A 15,178-nucleotide genomic window follows, 5' to 3' on the forward strand; every position below is an offset into this window, starting at 1 on the left:
AATGATCTGGACTCTGGGATAGTTAGCAAACTTGTAAAATTTGGAGATGATACTAAAATAGCTCAGCAGATACAATCTTGGCAGCACAGGTTATTCAAAGGGACTTGAATAATATTCAGTTGTGGGCCGACACCTGGCAGATGAAATTCAATGTGGACAAGTGCAAGGTAATACATGCAGATAACAGAAATGTCCACAATAATTACACTATGGGATGAACAGAACTGGAAAAAGTAACTTATGAGAAAGACCTAGGAGTCTATGTGGACTCCTCACTTTCTCCATCCAAACAATGTGGGGAAGCAATAAAAAAGGCAAACAGGATGTTAGGGTATATTGTCAAAAGTGTATAATTTAGACCAAGGGCAGTAATGTTCAGACTGTACAATGCACTAGTTAGAGCTCATCTGGATACTGTGGACAGTTCTGGGCTCCACACTTCAAGAAAGATATCGCTGCTCTAGAGGCAGTTCAGAGGAGAGCAACCAGACTTATTCCAGGTCTGAAGGGAAAGTCCTATTGAGAGACTGAGGAACTGAACCTTTTCACCCTGGAACAGAGGAGACTACATGAGGACTTGATTCAAGTCTTCAAAATCATGAAGGGCATCGACCACATCAAACCAGAGGAGCTTTTCCAGATCAGCAGGGATTCATGCACCTGGGGAAACTAATGGAAATTGGGCTTCAAGACATTCGAGTGTGAATTGTGCTCGCACGTTCTCCAAAGCGAAATCCCTGCATATGCACAGTTCGCACTCTGCTGTATCCTACATGCCAGTCCCTTGAATAAAATGAACATAGAATGAGCTGGACATGATGAGCACACTGCACAGAGTGTTTCTACTTATAGAATAACCTGAGAAATTATGCATTTTCAGTGGAGTTCCCCTTTAAACAGAAAACTAAACTTTTAATAAATACCATTTGCAAGTACTGTTAACCAAGTGTAAGTTGTTGCCACGTGAAACTAAGTTTGCCACAGTGGAAAACGAGTGTTTGGCGATTAAACAGGCGCTGGACTCACTTAAGTATTGTGTACTGGGCCGTGAATTCATCTTGATGACCGACCATTCGCCACTCATCTGGATGAAACACCAGGATGCTAATGCCCAAGTTGCCCCATGGTTTTTGGGCCTGCAGGCTGAATTTGACTGGGCTACATATTTACCCTATGAAGAGAATTACCTAATTTTAATATTTAAAATGTCTTTCTGATGTGCATTTCCTTAAGCACGTATGTACTGTGAAGGCAGCTGATTTGTTGTGTAATTTAACTGGACCTGACAAGCACAACAGGTCCCAAATAAAAAACTGGTTGATTAAGAAATAAGTGCTTTGTCCCACTGGACATGCAATAATATATGTATTTTTAAAGTTTAATTATGTCTGGCCTGTAAACAAAAAAGTGTCCTGGATCAAAACATTGAGTATGAAATTGGAATATGATCACCAGTCCTGAAACAGGTCCCACATCCTCTCCGCTGTGTTTTTTTTCATTTAAATTATTACCCAGTTTAACTGTTGGCCATCACATTGTTACAATGTGTATTTGGTCATATAATTGTACTTTCTATTCCAAATTGTAAATGCCCACATCTGATCATATGCTTTGAAATTAGCAAGTCTGAAATATTTTAAGTAAAAAAATATAAAAATAGCTAAAGAATACTTGATATTGAGATACAAGTTTCACAGAGTCAGGAATTTCATTATACATCAACAAAGTCATGTTTATTGAGCTAACTACTATCAGATGCCTTACTAATTACTAACTTGTGCATTTCTTAAGTAAATGAATGTGACACTCCTCCCTAACATTGTTACTGGCACTTAATTATTAAAACTCGGTATTAGATTAGACTAACGTTAAAAATGTGATGTTATTAAAATTAAGCTGAACATAAGCTAAGTAAACATTGTTCCTTCATCCACTGCCACAGGTGAATATAGTCAGCAGTCACAGGCTGTTACACGTGGCGACGCAGCGAGCGGAGCTCTTGGTTCAGGGCGTCGTTAGCCTTGTTCTTGGCCTTCACTGCGGCCTGTGCCTCCTGCAGCTTCAGCTCCAGCTCATTGTTCTGGTGCTCCAGCCGTGATCGCACCCCCTCCAGGCGCTGGGAGGTCCTGCGCTCAGCCGCCAGCCTGTCATCGAGCAGCTCCCTGTTGAACTGCTCCTCCTGCAGCTCCTGTTCCAACTTGACGATACGGGCCTGCAGCCTGCGTTTCTCCTGCAGGGCCAGGGTACTGCGACACACACAGCACACAGCATTAACACACACACTGCGACACACACAGCACACAGCATTAACACACACACTGCGACACACACAGCACACAGCATTGACACACACAGCACACAGCATTAACACACACACAGCACACAGCATTAACACACAAACACTGCGACACACACAGCACTCAGCATTAACACACACACAGTACACAGCATTAACACACACACTGCGACACACACAGTACACAGCATTAACACACAAACACTGCGACACACAGCACTCAGCATTAACACACACACTGCGACACACAGCACTCAGCATTAACACACACACTGCGACACACACAGCACACAGCATTAACACACACACTGCGACACACACAGCACTCAGCATTAACACACGAACACTGCGACACACACAGCACACAGCATTAACACACGAACACTGCGACACACACAGCACACAGCATTAACACACACAGCACTCAGCATTAACACACACACTGCGACACACACAGTACACAGCATTAACACAAACACTGCGACACACACAGCACTCAGCATTAACACACACACTGCGACACACACAGCACTCAGCATTAACACACACTGCAACACACACACAGCACTCAGCATTAACACACACACTGCAACACACACAGCACACAGCATTAACACACGAACACTGCGACACACAGCACTCAGCATTAACACACACACTGCGACACACAGCATTAACACACGAACACTGCGACACACACAGCACTCAGCATTAACACACACACTGCGACACACACAGCACTCAGCATTAACACACACACTGCGACACACACAGCACACAGCATTAACACACGAACACTGCGACACACACAGCACTCAGCATTAACACACGAACACTGCGACACACACAGCACACAGCATTAACACACACAGCACTCAGCATTAACACACACACTGCGACACACACAGTACACAGCATTAACACACAAACACTGCGACACACACAGCACTCAGCATTAACACACACACTGCGACACACACAGCACACAGCATTAACACACACAGCACTCAGCATTAACACACACTGCGACACACACAGTACACAGCATTAACACAAACACTGCGACACACACAGCACTCAGCATTAACACACACAGCACTCAGCATTAACACACACTGCGACACACACAGTACACAGCATTAACACAAACACTGCGACACACACAGCACTCAGCATTAACACACACACTGCGACACACACAGCACTCAGCATTAACACACACAGCACTCAGCATTAACACACACTGCGACACACACAGCACTCAGCATTAACACAAACACTGCGACACACACAGCACTCAGCATTAACACACACAGCACTCAGCATTAACACACACTGCGACACACACAGTACACAGCATTAACACAAACACTGCGACACACACAGCACTCAGCATTAACACACACACTGCGACACACACAGCACTCAGCATTAACACACACAGCACTCAGCATTAACACACACACTGCGACACACACAGCACTCAGCATTAACACACACAGCACTCAGCATTAACACACACACTGCGACACACAGCACACAGCATTAACACACACACTGCGACACACACAGCACTCAGCATTAACACACACAGCACTCAGCATTAACACACACACTGCGACACACACAGCACTCAGCATTAACACACACACTGCGACACACACAGCACTCAGCATTAACACACACAGCACTCAGCATTAACACACACACTGCGACACACACAGCACTCAGCATTAACACACACAGCACTCAGCATTAACACACACACTGCGACACACACAGCACACAGCATTAACACACACAGCACTCAGCATTAACACACGAACACTGCGACACACACAGCACACAGCATTAACACACACAGCACTCAGCATTAACACACACACTGCGACACACACAGTACACAGCATTAACACACACACTGCGACACACACAGCACTCAGCATTAACACACGAACACTGCGACACAGCACACAGCATTAACACACACAGCACTCAGCATTAACACACACACTGCGACACACACAGTACACAGCATTAACACACACTGCGACACACACAGCACACAGCATTAACACACGAACACTGTGACACACAGCACTCAGCATTAACACATGAACACTGCGACACACACAGCACACAGCATTAACACACACAGCACTCAGCATTAACACACAGTACACAGCATTAACACACAAACACTGCGACACACACAGCACTCAGCATTAACACACACTGCGACACACACAGCACTCAGCATTAACACACACACTGCGACACACACAGTACACAGCATTAACACACAAACACTGCGACACACACAGCACTCAGCATTAACACACACACTGCGACACACACAGTACACAGCATTAACACACACACACTGCGACACACACAGTACTCAGCATTAACACACACACTGCGACACACACAGCACTCAGCATTAACACACACTGCGACACACACAGCACTCAGCATTAACACAAACACTGCGACACACACAGCACTCAGCATTAACACACACAGCACTCAGCATTAACACACACTGCGACACACACAGTACACAGCATTAACACAAACACTGCGACACACACAGCACTCAGCATTAACACACACACTGCGACACACACAGCACTCAGCATTAACACACACAGCACTCAGCATTAACACACACACTGCGACACACACAGCACTCAGCATTAACACACACAGCACTCAGCATTAACACACACACTGCGACACACAGCACACAGCATTAACACACACACTGCGACACACACAGCACTCAGCATTAACACACACAGCACTCAGCATTAACACACACACTGCGACACACACAGCACTCAGCATTAACACACACACTGCGACACACACAGCACTCAGCATTAACACACACAGCACTCAGCATTAACACACACACTGCGACACACACAGCACACAGCATTAACACACACAGCACTCAGCATTAACACACGAACACTGCGACACACACAGCACACAGCATTAACACACACAGCACTCAGCATTAACACACACACTGCGACACACACAGTACACAGCATTAACACACACACTGCGACACACACAGCACTCAGCATTAACACACGAACACTGCGACACAGCACACAGCATTAACACACACAGCACTCAGCATTAACACACACACTGCGACACACACAGTACACAGCATTAACACACACTGCGACACACACAGCACACAGCATTAACACACGAACACTGTGACACACAGCACTCAGCATTAACACATGAACACTGCGACACACACAGCACACAGCATTAACACACACAGCACTCAGCATTAACACACAGTACACAGCATTAACACACAAACACTGCGACACACACAGCACTCAGCATTAACACACACTGCGACACACACAGCACTCAGCATTAACACACACACTGCGACACACACAGTACACAGCATTAACACACAAACACTGCGACACACACAGCACTCAGCATTAACACACACACTGCGACACACACAGTACACAGCATTAACACACACACACTGCGACACACACAGTACTCAGCATTAACACACACACTGCGACACACACAGCACTCAGCATTAACACACACACTGCGACACACACAGCACTCAGCATTAACACACACACTGCGACACACACAGCACTCAGCATTAACACACACACTGCGACACACACAGCACACAGCATTAACACACGAACACTGCGACACACACAGCACTCAGCATTAACACATACTCTGCGACACACACACTGCAGTTCCCTCTCTCACCCCTTGTGGCTGATTTCATCCTGCAGGGCCTCACTGTCCTGCTCGGCCCAGCGCTTTGCCCTCTTTGCTGATGCCAGGTCCTACAGAGGGAGAGTCACTGTTAGCAACACCCACACAGGGGGGACACAAGCCCACACACAGGGGACACATGCCCACATATGGGGGGACACACCCACACAGGAGGGGGACGGACACACACTTACCTCCTGCAACTGGATTATCTCAGCCTCCAGGCTCTTGATCTTCCTCTGATAGTCTTTGGCCTGGCCCAGCGTCTCCTCACGGGACAGGCGTGTCTCCTCTAGCTCCTGCTGCACGACCTTCATCTGTGCCTGGGGGTGCAGGGGACGGGAGGGGGGGGTTAATCTGCTGTTCACAGTCCAGACTGGAGCCAGTGCTGTCTGCCCTGTGGAGCCCACTCTGCGCAGCCCTGCATCTGTGAGTGTTACAGTAGCTGCAGTCTGCGCAGCCCTGCATCTGTGTGTGAGGTGTTACCTGTAATTTGCGCAGCTGCTTCAGCGCCTTCTCCCGGCTCTTGTTGGCCAAGTTGAGCTGCTCCTCAAGATCTTTCAGACCCAGCTCCAGCTTTCTCTTTGCCGCCAATGCAACAGAGCGCTGCTTCCGCTCGCCCTCCAGATCTCTCTCTCTCTCCTGCGCCTGGGGGGCAGAGAAACACACACGCACAGATGAATGAACTGCATGACCTGTAGTGTGTGCACAGTGAGGTGTCAAGTGGATAGTGTCCAATGTGTGTAGTGTACTATACAGTGAGAGTAGCATGTCTGGAGTAAGGTAGAGTGTGTAGCGCATGTGTAGAGTATGGTACAGTGTGAGTAGCGAGTGAGCAGCACCTGTTTGAGCAGCTGGTCCTTGCTCTGCACGGTGCGGTCGAACTGGGCCTTCAGCGCCCGCATGTCCGCCTCCAGCTGCAGCTTGGCCTTCTTAGAGGCCTGCAGCTCCTTCTGCAGTTCCTCCAACTGCGGCTTTATCACCTCCAGCTGCTCCTCCATCAACTGACTCTCCATCTGCAGATCACACACCTGAGGGGGAGAGGAAGTTGGTGCTATAGCCAGGGGCCCCCCACCCTTCAGTGCTGTGCCAGCCCAAGAATAACCACTGAACCCCTCTGCCCCCCTGTTTCACATTGTCTAAAAATGCCACTGGCTATAGCTGTGTGACAGGCAGGGCTCTGTGTCGGAGCTGCAGCTCCGTCAGTCAGTGTCTGTGTCAGTTTCTGTCAGTATCAGGATTACAGTCGGTACAGGATCCGTATAACAGTATAATAATGTATGAAATGTGTTGCAATAACTATTAAACTCTGGCCCACGCTGTCCTGGGATGAGACCAGGTCCAATTTCAGTGTCAGTAACAGTGTAAATCAGAATAATGAGTGTAATGGTGTAGTAGCACTAATAAGGGCTCTTACGCGCTTGTCAGAGCTGTCCTTGGCCGAGACCAAGTCCTGCATCTTGTCCTGCTGTGCCTTGGTGGCCCGGTCGTGCTTCTTCTGCAGGTAAACTGTGTTCTCCAGCTCAAGGGTCAGCGCCAGTACCTGGGCCGCTTTCTCCCGAGCCTCCGCCACGGCCCGGTCGCGCTCCTCCGCATAGAGACTTGAGATCTGACACTTCTCCTCCATTGCTTGCTGTGAGAAGGGAGGAGAATCCAGAGTGAAATCAGTGTATACAGGTGTGTGTTTACCTGCTCAAACTGCTCTGCTTGGTCTCCAGGCTGTGTCAGTGTATATATGCAGGTGCATACAGGTGTATACCCAGTGCCAATCTTTACCTGATCTGAACTCTTGTGCTTGTGCATTTACCTGACGAAACTTCCTGTGCTTCTTCTGCAGGTTGAAGACTGTCTGCTGCAGGTGGTCCTGGTGCCCTAGACTGGCGTCCAGCTCTTGCTGTAGCCGTGACCGGCGCTGGCCCAGCTTGTCATAGGCAGTGCTTTTCTCCTCCAGCTGCAGGAACGCCCCCTCCAGCTCCTTCTGCACTCGCCGCTGGGCCTGCTCTGCAGCGCGCAGAGAGTCAGCGCCCTCCTTCAGCTTCTTCTGCATCTCTGCCAGCTGGATGGAGGGGATAGAGAGGTGAGAGGTAATCAACAGCAAAGCCTTCACTGGACAGGAAGGAAGAGGAAGAGCCTTACAGGGTATTGGGGCAAGCAGGACATCTCTGTCACTATAGACAGAAGGGGGACAGGGACACACACCTGTGACTGCAGGGTGACCACCTGCTTCTCCACTCTCCCCTTGGCCCCCTGCTCATCCTCCAGCTGCTCCCTCAGGCTGTGCTGCTCAATCTCCAGCTGACGCAGACGAGTGGAGACTGTCAGTTTCTGGCGCATCTCCTCATTCAGCAGCTCCTGTAAGAGGGGGTTTTGTACAGATCCAGCAGTGTCAGAGTACACACACTCATTTACACACAGATGTGCAGTGTTTTACAGTACTGTGCTGTGATGGTACCTGGACATCCAGCACAGCGTTCACAGTGTCCAGCTGTGACTGAGAGGGAGAGAGGCGGAATAGACCAGTCATCCAGACGCCCCACGTAGACAGTGCCACGCAGACAGCCTTCAGACAGCGCACCCCTCAGACAGCCCTCCCCCCCACTCACCTGCAGTTTGATGTTGCGGTCCGCCAGCTCAGCACCACGCCTCTCACTCTCACTGTGTTTGAGCTGCAGTTCGCTCAGCTGGGTCTGGGCCTTCTTTCTTTGCGCCTCCAAGTCGCCTCTCCCCTGCAGCAGCGCTTGCAGCTCAATCGCCAGCTCATTGAGCTTGGCCTTCAGGGTCTGCTTTGCCTGCTCCAACGACACCGTGTTCTGGGGGGAGAGAGTCAGAGGCCACGTCACGAGCCTCGGTGATACAGGTGCGCGCCCATTGCGCCCACACTGCGGTACAGCACGCTGTCACATGCGCTGCACAGACTACAGCACTGATACACTGGACACACCATGTATAGCACGGGTCACAGCTGTAATGACTCGAGGCAATGCTCATAATACCTGACTCGGCACACCACATACTCCCAGACATGCACTGTCAGACCGGACCGCTCAGAAACACATGACGGACACACTGAGGATTCTGTTTTTTTACCCTGGAAAACAAAAAAACACCCCCTTCTCCACGCCCCCTGACCTTCATAAGGGTGTTGTTCTGATCCTCCAGCACCCCAACACCCTCCTCCACTTTCTTCAGCTTGACCTCCATGGCTACCTTCTTCAGCTGCAGAGTCTGCCGTGCAGCTTTCTCCTCATCCAGCTGCTGCTCCAGGTCCTGAGGGAGAGAGAGAGAGAGAGAGAGAGAGACAGGTCAGAGAGAGACAGCAGGGACGCACAGAGACGCACACAGTCAGCAAGGGTCTTAGTGGCACCTCACCGAGATTTTCTGCTGCATCTTCTTGTTCTCACTGTGCAGCTGGGCGGCGCACTTCCACTCCTCGTCCTTCATGGCCGCGTGCTGCTGCCGCCGCCGAGCGAACACCCTGCAAGAGACCGCGTCAATGTGTCATCATGGTGGAAGTAGTAATGACATGCAGCGTTACTCCAGTGCTACTACACCGTTACTGCTGTGCGTACCTGCGGGCTAAGTGTCCGCGGCACCGGGCCTGGAAGCCAATGATGTCGTCTGTGATCTTCTCGTCGCGCTTCTCCTCCAGGTTGGCCAGGAGCCCAGCCCGGAAGAACACCTTAGTGTGCCCGATCTGGAACTGGCTGGGGTCAAGCTTTAGTTCCTGAAGCTGAGGGAGAGAGTGTGAGTTGTCATCAGGGACACGGGTCAGAGAACAACAGGGAACAGGTGAGCAGACAAGGAGAGAGACACGGGGAGTTGCAGCCTCACCATGAGCACACAGGCCTGCTTCTCATCCATGAAGTCCTTGGCGATGGTGCTGGGAGTGAGGATCTGGTACCTGAGAGAGGGAAGGAGTATCAGTGTCGGTCAGCATGCATCGACGGCGCATCAGTGTCGGTCAGCATGCGTCGGACAGCGTGTCAATGTTGGTCAGCATGCGTCGGACAGCGCGTTACCTCTGTCTGATCTCCTGGAAGACGATCCGGTTGGGGAAGCCCTCCCTGCAGATCCGGATGCCCTCCAGTACCCCGTTACAGCCCAGCTGATGCAGCACCAGGTGGGGATCCAGCTTGCCGGCCTGGGGGGGCAGAGCGCTTGGTCAGACTGCGCATGGGTCGTCTACAGCATCCATCAGTGTGTGCAGCAGTGTTTAGTGCGAGACATGTGCCTGTAGACCCGACTCAGGGGCCCTGGCTCGGGTTGGTGATGCAGTGTTCTAGGCTAGTGACAGGTGAGTGTGTGAGTGTTGTGTGTGCGTACCTGCTTCTCGTGGTTGGGGATGATGCAACGCACGTAGTGGGGCTTGGTGTCACTCAGTGTGGCCAAGAGTTTTGCCAGTTGCTCCTTGTAGAGCTGCCCCACCGTGCGGAACATGCCCTTGCTGTTCTTAAAGGCGCCGGCAACCATATCCAGCCCCACGGTTGGGTCCACTGAGAGAGAGAGAGTGGGGGGATAAACACACTGTCATTCTTGGTTCTTCTGCAAGCGAGACAGTGAGCTTCCAAAACTCTGCAGACACTCGTCTCTGGGACTCAGTGTCCGTGTGGCTGTGTAGCTGTCAGTGTCAGTGTGTCACAAGTACATTCAGACAAGACATTCAGATCATTGTGACTCCATATCAGGAGCACAGAGGATGCAGAACAAGGGAGACGGCGAGAGCAGAAACCGAAAACTAGTATCCGAGTCAGGAATGAAGGATGGGGAAAAGAGAGAGAAAGAGAGAGAGAGAGAGACCAACAGATTTCAGGGGGAGGAGAAATTAACAAGGAGGTACAGAAGGATAGTGACAGGCACAGAGAGGGAAGAAGAGACCACATCAGCAGGAGGAGAAAAATGCAGAGTGAAACAACAAATCTCAAAACAACAAGAGAGAGAGGAGAGCGCGTAGTGGGAATCTCTGACCTACAGCTGAAACCTGAAACCATAAGTGCCTGGACAATAGCAGCACAGAAAACCTGTGAGACACACACACACACACACACACACACACACACACAGGACCTGTGACATGAACACACACACTAAAGCACCACTCCACTCCCTCCTCTCACCATCTCTCCAGAGCTCAGAGACGAACTTGGCTGAAGACTGCTGGAGCAGCGTGGCCACATTGCCGTTCAAAGGGTTCATGTTCTTCTTCAACCACTCGTCTGCCTTGTAGTCAACCTGCGAGAGAGAAGGAGGGGGTGGAGAGTCAGCGTGTACACAGGTTACTGCAGTACATGCATCACACTGCCAGCAAAGTGCATGTGTCAGAGCGCGTGTGTGTGTGTGTGCGCGTGCTCGCCAGTGTGTCACCTTGCCAGCGTAGTGGCTGATACTGAAGTCAGCCTTGTCCTTCAGTTTCTTGGGCTGGAAGAACTTGGGGTGGCTGCCCTGCTGCTGGATGACTTTATCCACGAAGGAGCGGTCAGTGGTCTTGGGCAGTAAGCACTCATCGTCCAACAATGCCAGGATGCCCGGGGGATTGGCCTGGGGGGCAGGGTTAATAGTAAGTAGAGAGAGAGAGAAAGAGGGAGAGAGAGACAGGCACACACACAGGACACACGCACACACACACGGGGACAGTCTGGTTGTTCTCACTGGCTTCTCGATGAGGTCGATGCAGGACTGCAGGTCCAGACCAAAGTCGATGAAGCTCCACTCAATGCCCTCACGCTCATACTCCTCCTGCTCCTGGATGAACGTGGTGTGATTGAAGAGCTGCTGCAGCTTCTCGTTGCTGAAATTGATGCAAAGCTGCTCGAAGGAGTTCAGCTGCAGAGGGAGAGAGAGTTAACACTCGCTCACCTTCACCGGCCATCAGTAAAAGACTCCAACAATAAATCGAGAAGTATGAGAATAATGACAGGGCTTCCTTGCCCACTGCCTATCTCTCCCCCATTACTGCTTCCCCACCCCTTTCAAATCTTTGATTCCACTCCACACTTTCAAGTCTCTATACTGCTCCCACCCTACCCCACACCCCTACCTCAAAGATCTCGAAGCCGGCGATGTCCAGGATGCCGATGAAGGAGGCGCCCTGTCGCTTGGTCATGTCCAGCATCTTGTTGATGTGCGTGACCAGCCAGCGGATCACCTGCTTGTATGTGGCTGTAGCCAGCGCCTCCACCGCAAATTCTGCCTGCTCCTTGGTCTGTGTCTTTGGGATGTACTGCTGGCCCACCTTGATGCGGGGGCACAGGATGGCATGGGTGAAGTCCGTCACATTCATGCCCATCAGGTGGCACACCTTCTGAGCGGCTGGAGGGAGAGGGAGAATAATGGAGAGACGCACTGCACTGCAGGACTGCGGGAAACACACACGCTGCACTGGGAGAAGGAAGGGGGACACAACGCAGGGCTGTAACACTTAATATAAAAATACCAACTGCGGGCAATGGAGAGGGCAATGTGAGGGTCAGGTACCTGTGTCGTCAGGCATGTAGGCCTGGTCAGAGTCACGCCTCTTCATGAACTTAATGTTGCCCAGCTGGAGCACAGCAGACAACACTTTCAACAGCCCTGAGAGAGGGAGGGAGAGAGAGAGAGTAGGGGGAGAGAATCACTATACAATCAACACAAAACCAACAGAACGGAAACAAATACAGAGAAGCAGCTGTTCATAGGGACGGAGGGCTACAGAGACCCGAGAGGCAGGGACAGACAAGACAGACTCACCAATCTGCTCATCCTCTGAGATACCCATGACTTTCATGGCATCCATGGTCTCCAGGAACAGCTCCCTGTCCTGCTGGCCCGGGATCGTCACGCTGCCACTGGAAAGGAAGCGGTAGTCACTGTAATGCTCCAGGAACAGCTCCGCTGGAGAGAGAGAGACAGAGAGGTTAATACACATTGACAGAAAGGGGGGATGAAAACACACTGACAGGCCAGCTCCACGGAAGGGGCTCCCAGAGACAGACACTCACAGCGTAGTTCGTCCTCGGCTCCAGCCAGCATGTAGTAGAAAATGTGGAACGTGCGCTCATCCTTTGCCTGGCTGATCACTCGTGACTTTTCCAGCAGGTCTGCGCAGGAGTCAGGGACACAACGACACCAACAACACCGCCCGACAAACCGTCAACAGAACCGCACCCCCCCCGCACGACCTACCCAACACATACTGCACCCCACCACACCAAGCACACAGCCCCACCCAATCCACACACTAGAGACACACTCTACCCACATCAGACAGTTATTACTGTGTTATTACTGTGCTGTGACAGAAAGGATACAGGTCTCGATGTTGGCTCCCACGATGTAGCCGTTCACATCAAAGTTGATCCTGATGAACTTCCCCTGCAGAGAAAGGGCATTTACTGAGCAACACTGAACACACAGACGCTGGAGGGGCACTAATTAGTCAGAGAAGCTGCAGGACTCACGAAGCGGGAAGAGTTGTCGTTCTTCCCAGTCTTGGCATTGCCGAACGCCTCCAGGATGGGGTTGGCCTGCAGCAGCTGCCTCTCCAGCTCCCCTTGGTCTTTCTTGGTCTTGGGAGAAGAGGCGATGTGAGTCAGGTACTGTATCACTTTCTTGGTGTTCTCTGTCTTCCCCGCGCCAGACTCCCCTCTGAGGGAAGGAGAAGGAGATGGAGAGAGAGAAAAGAGCAAGACCACATTAACACATCATCACACTGTTTAGAAGTTGACATTGTCAGTCTGTGAGTCGGTCAGTGCATCCGTCTGTCTGTCAGTGTCCAGATCAAAGAGGAAGTCAGACTTACGTGCACAGGATGGACTGGTTCTTGCGATCTGAGGGACAGAGAGGGGGAGAGAGTTAATACACAGTGTCAGTGTGCATGCAAGGCTGTGAGTGTGTCTCTCCTCTATTCTGAAACAGGAAGTCCAGACACCACAGGCAGGAAGTTCATATCCAGTGATTTGGGCTGTGAGGAATTAAGCCCGCATTTAGACAAGCTAACGAGGATTAGGAGCCCTAACAAGCAGAGAGCATGACTCTGCCAGGTACAGCTGCCCTCCCTGCTCCACCAGGGGCACAGTGACAACACAGTGTGCAGTGCAGTGACATTGTGTAGCACAGTGTGCAGTCTGACAGTGTTAACCTATATCAGACAGCGGATGGACGGTGACTGTGTAGTACAGTAAGTGTGCAGCGTGTAGCAGTGTGCAGCAGTGTGCACTAGTGTGTTACCCTGCATCATGCTGCAGTAGGCCGTGTCGGTGATGGCATAGATGTGGGGGGGCACATCGTGTCTCTCCTTGCCCTTGTACATCTCCACCATGTCCGCAGAATAGATCGGCAGGGTCTTATAGGGGTTGATCACCACACAGAACAGTCCAGAGTACGTCTGCAGAGAGAGAGATACATTCATTCATTAACACACAGGGGAGAGTGAGAGAGCATCATCTTACTTCCTGTTTATTCCTAATGGACACACAACTCCAAGTGTGTTTGTGCGTGTGTCCCTGTGTGTGTCCGGTCAGTGTGCTGTCCCCCCTCACCCCGCCACCGCAACGCCCCCTGCCCGACTCACATAGATGAGGTCGGAGTTGTAGCGCTCTTTCAGGTTGTGCAGGACAGAGGCCTCGTTCAGACAGGGCAGCTCGGCCATGTCTTCCAGCTTGGTGAACTTGGGCGGGTTCATCTTCTGGATGCTGTCCTTGTTGACGCACACCTTCTTGCCACTCGCCACCAACACCACCACGGCCTCCTCGCCCTGCTCCTCCAGCACTCTCCCCGCCTCGAACCCATTGTGTTGTGATGCCACCCACACCAGCTTCTTGGCGGCCCAGCTGGCCTGCTCCAGCGGGCAGCTGATCAGGTTGTGGTTCACTTTCAGGAACTTGTCCTTGTCTCGCTGCACCATGGCAACTAGTAAAAGCTGAGGGAGAGAGGAGGGGTTAATACTGCACTTGGGGGGTGGGTTGATGGTGCACTGACAGACAGGGAGGAAGAGAGACACACTGCCTATACTGGGGTGGGTTGAAAAGTTGCAGATTAACACAGCCAGGGAGAGGGGTGTTAGTGATGTTTGGTTCTGAACACAGATTTTGTCTTTCAATCTCATACAGCACC

The 15,178-nt window shown here is 51.1% G+C and overlaps 1 protein-coding gene across 1 annotated transcript; it reads right to left on the reverse strand.

Annotated features, from left to right (window-relative positions):
• Positions 1 to 1,759: 1,759 nt before the first annotated feature.
• LOC136751856 (myosin-9-like) lies at positions 1,760 to 14,969 on the reverse strand. The gene is made up of 28 exons (XM_066707612.1): positions 14,637 to 14,969; positions 14,294 to 14,450; positions 13,866 to 13,893; positions 13,525 to 13,711; positions 13,375 to 13,438; positions 13,066 to 13,164; positions 12,815 to 12,958; positions 12,563 to 12,658; positions 12,126 to 12,397; positions 11,738 to 11,911; positions 11,453 to 11,626; positions 11,206 to 11,320; positions 10,415 to 10,584; positions 10,111 to 10,232; positions 9,923 to 9,992; positions 9,661 to 9,821; positions 9,461 to 9,566; positions 9,221 to 9,358; positions 8,695 to 8,901; positions 8,544 to 8,582; positions 8,291 to 8,491; positions 7,899 to 8,147; positions 7,509 to 7,724; positions 6,934 to 7,122; positions 6,578 to 6,739; positions 6,286 to 6,414; positions 6,083 to 6,162; positions 1,760 to 2,246 (listed from the first exon to the last, which is right to left on the reverse strand). Exons 1-28 carry the CDS (start codon positions 14,967 to 14,969, stop codon positions 1,970 to 1,972), a joined length of 4,359 nt encoding a protein of 1,452 aa, XP_066563709.1. The 3' UTR covers positions 1,760 to 1,969.
• Positions 14,970 to 15,178: the final 209 nt, after the last annotated feature.

The sequence above is a fragment of the Amia ocellicauda genome, chromosome 6 (assembly GCF_036373705.1).
Source record: "Amia ocellicauda isolate fAmiCal2 chromosome 6, fAmiCal2.hap1, whole genome shotgun sequence".
Lineage (NCBI taxonomy): Eukaryota > Metazoa > Chordata > Actinopteri > Amiiformes > Amiidae > Amia > Amia ocellicauda.

Bases quoted from the DNA above. Each gene is read 5' to 3' on its own strand.
- LOC136751856 (XM_066707612.1), bottom strand. From the start codon at position 14,969: ATGGTGCAGCGAGACAAGGACAAGTTCCTGAAAGTGAACCACAACCTG. The intron at 13,439-13,524 runs GTGAGTCCTGCA...CTTTCTCTGCAG, and splicing joins ACGACAACTCTTCCCGCTTC to GGGAAGTTCATCAGGATCAA. The intron at 8,492-8,543 runs GTACCATCACAG...TGTGTAAATGAG, and splicing joins ACGCTGTGCTGGATGTCCAG to TGTGTGTACTCTGACACTGC.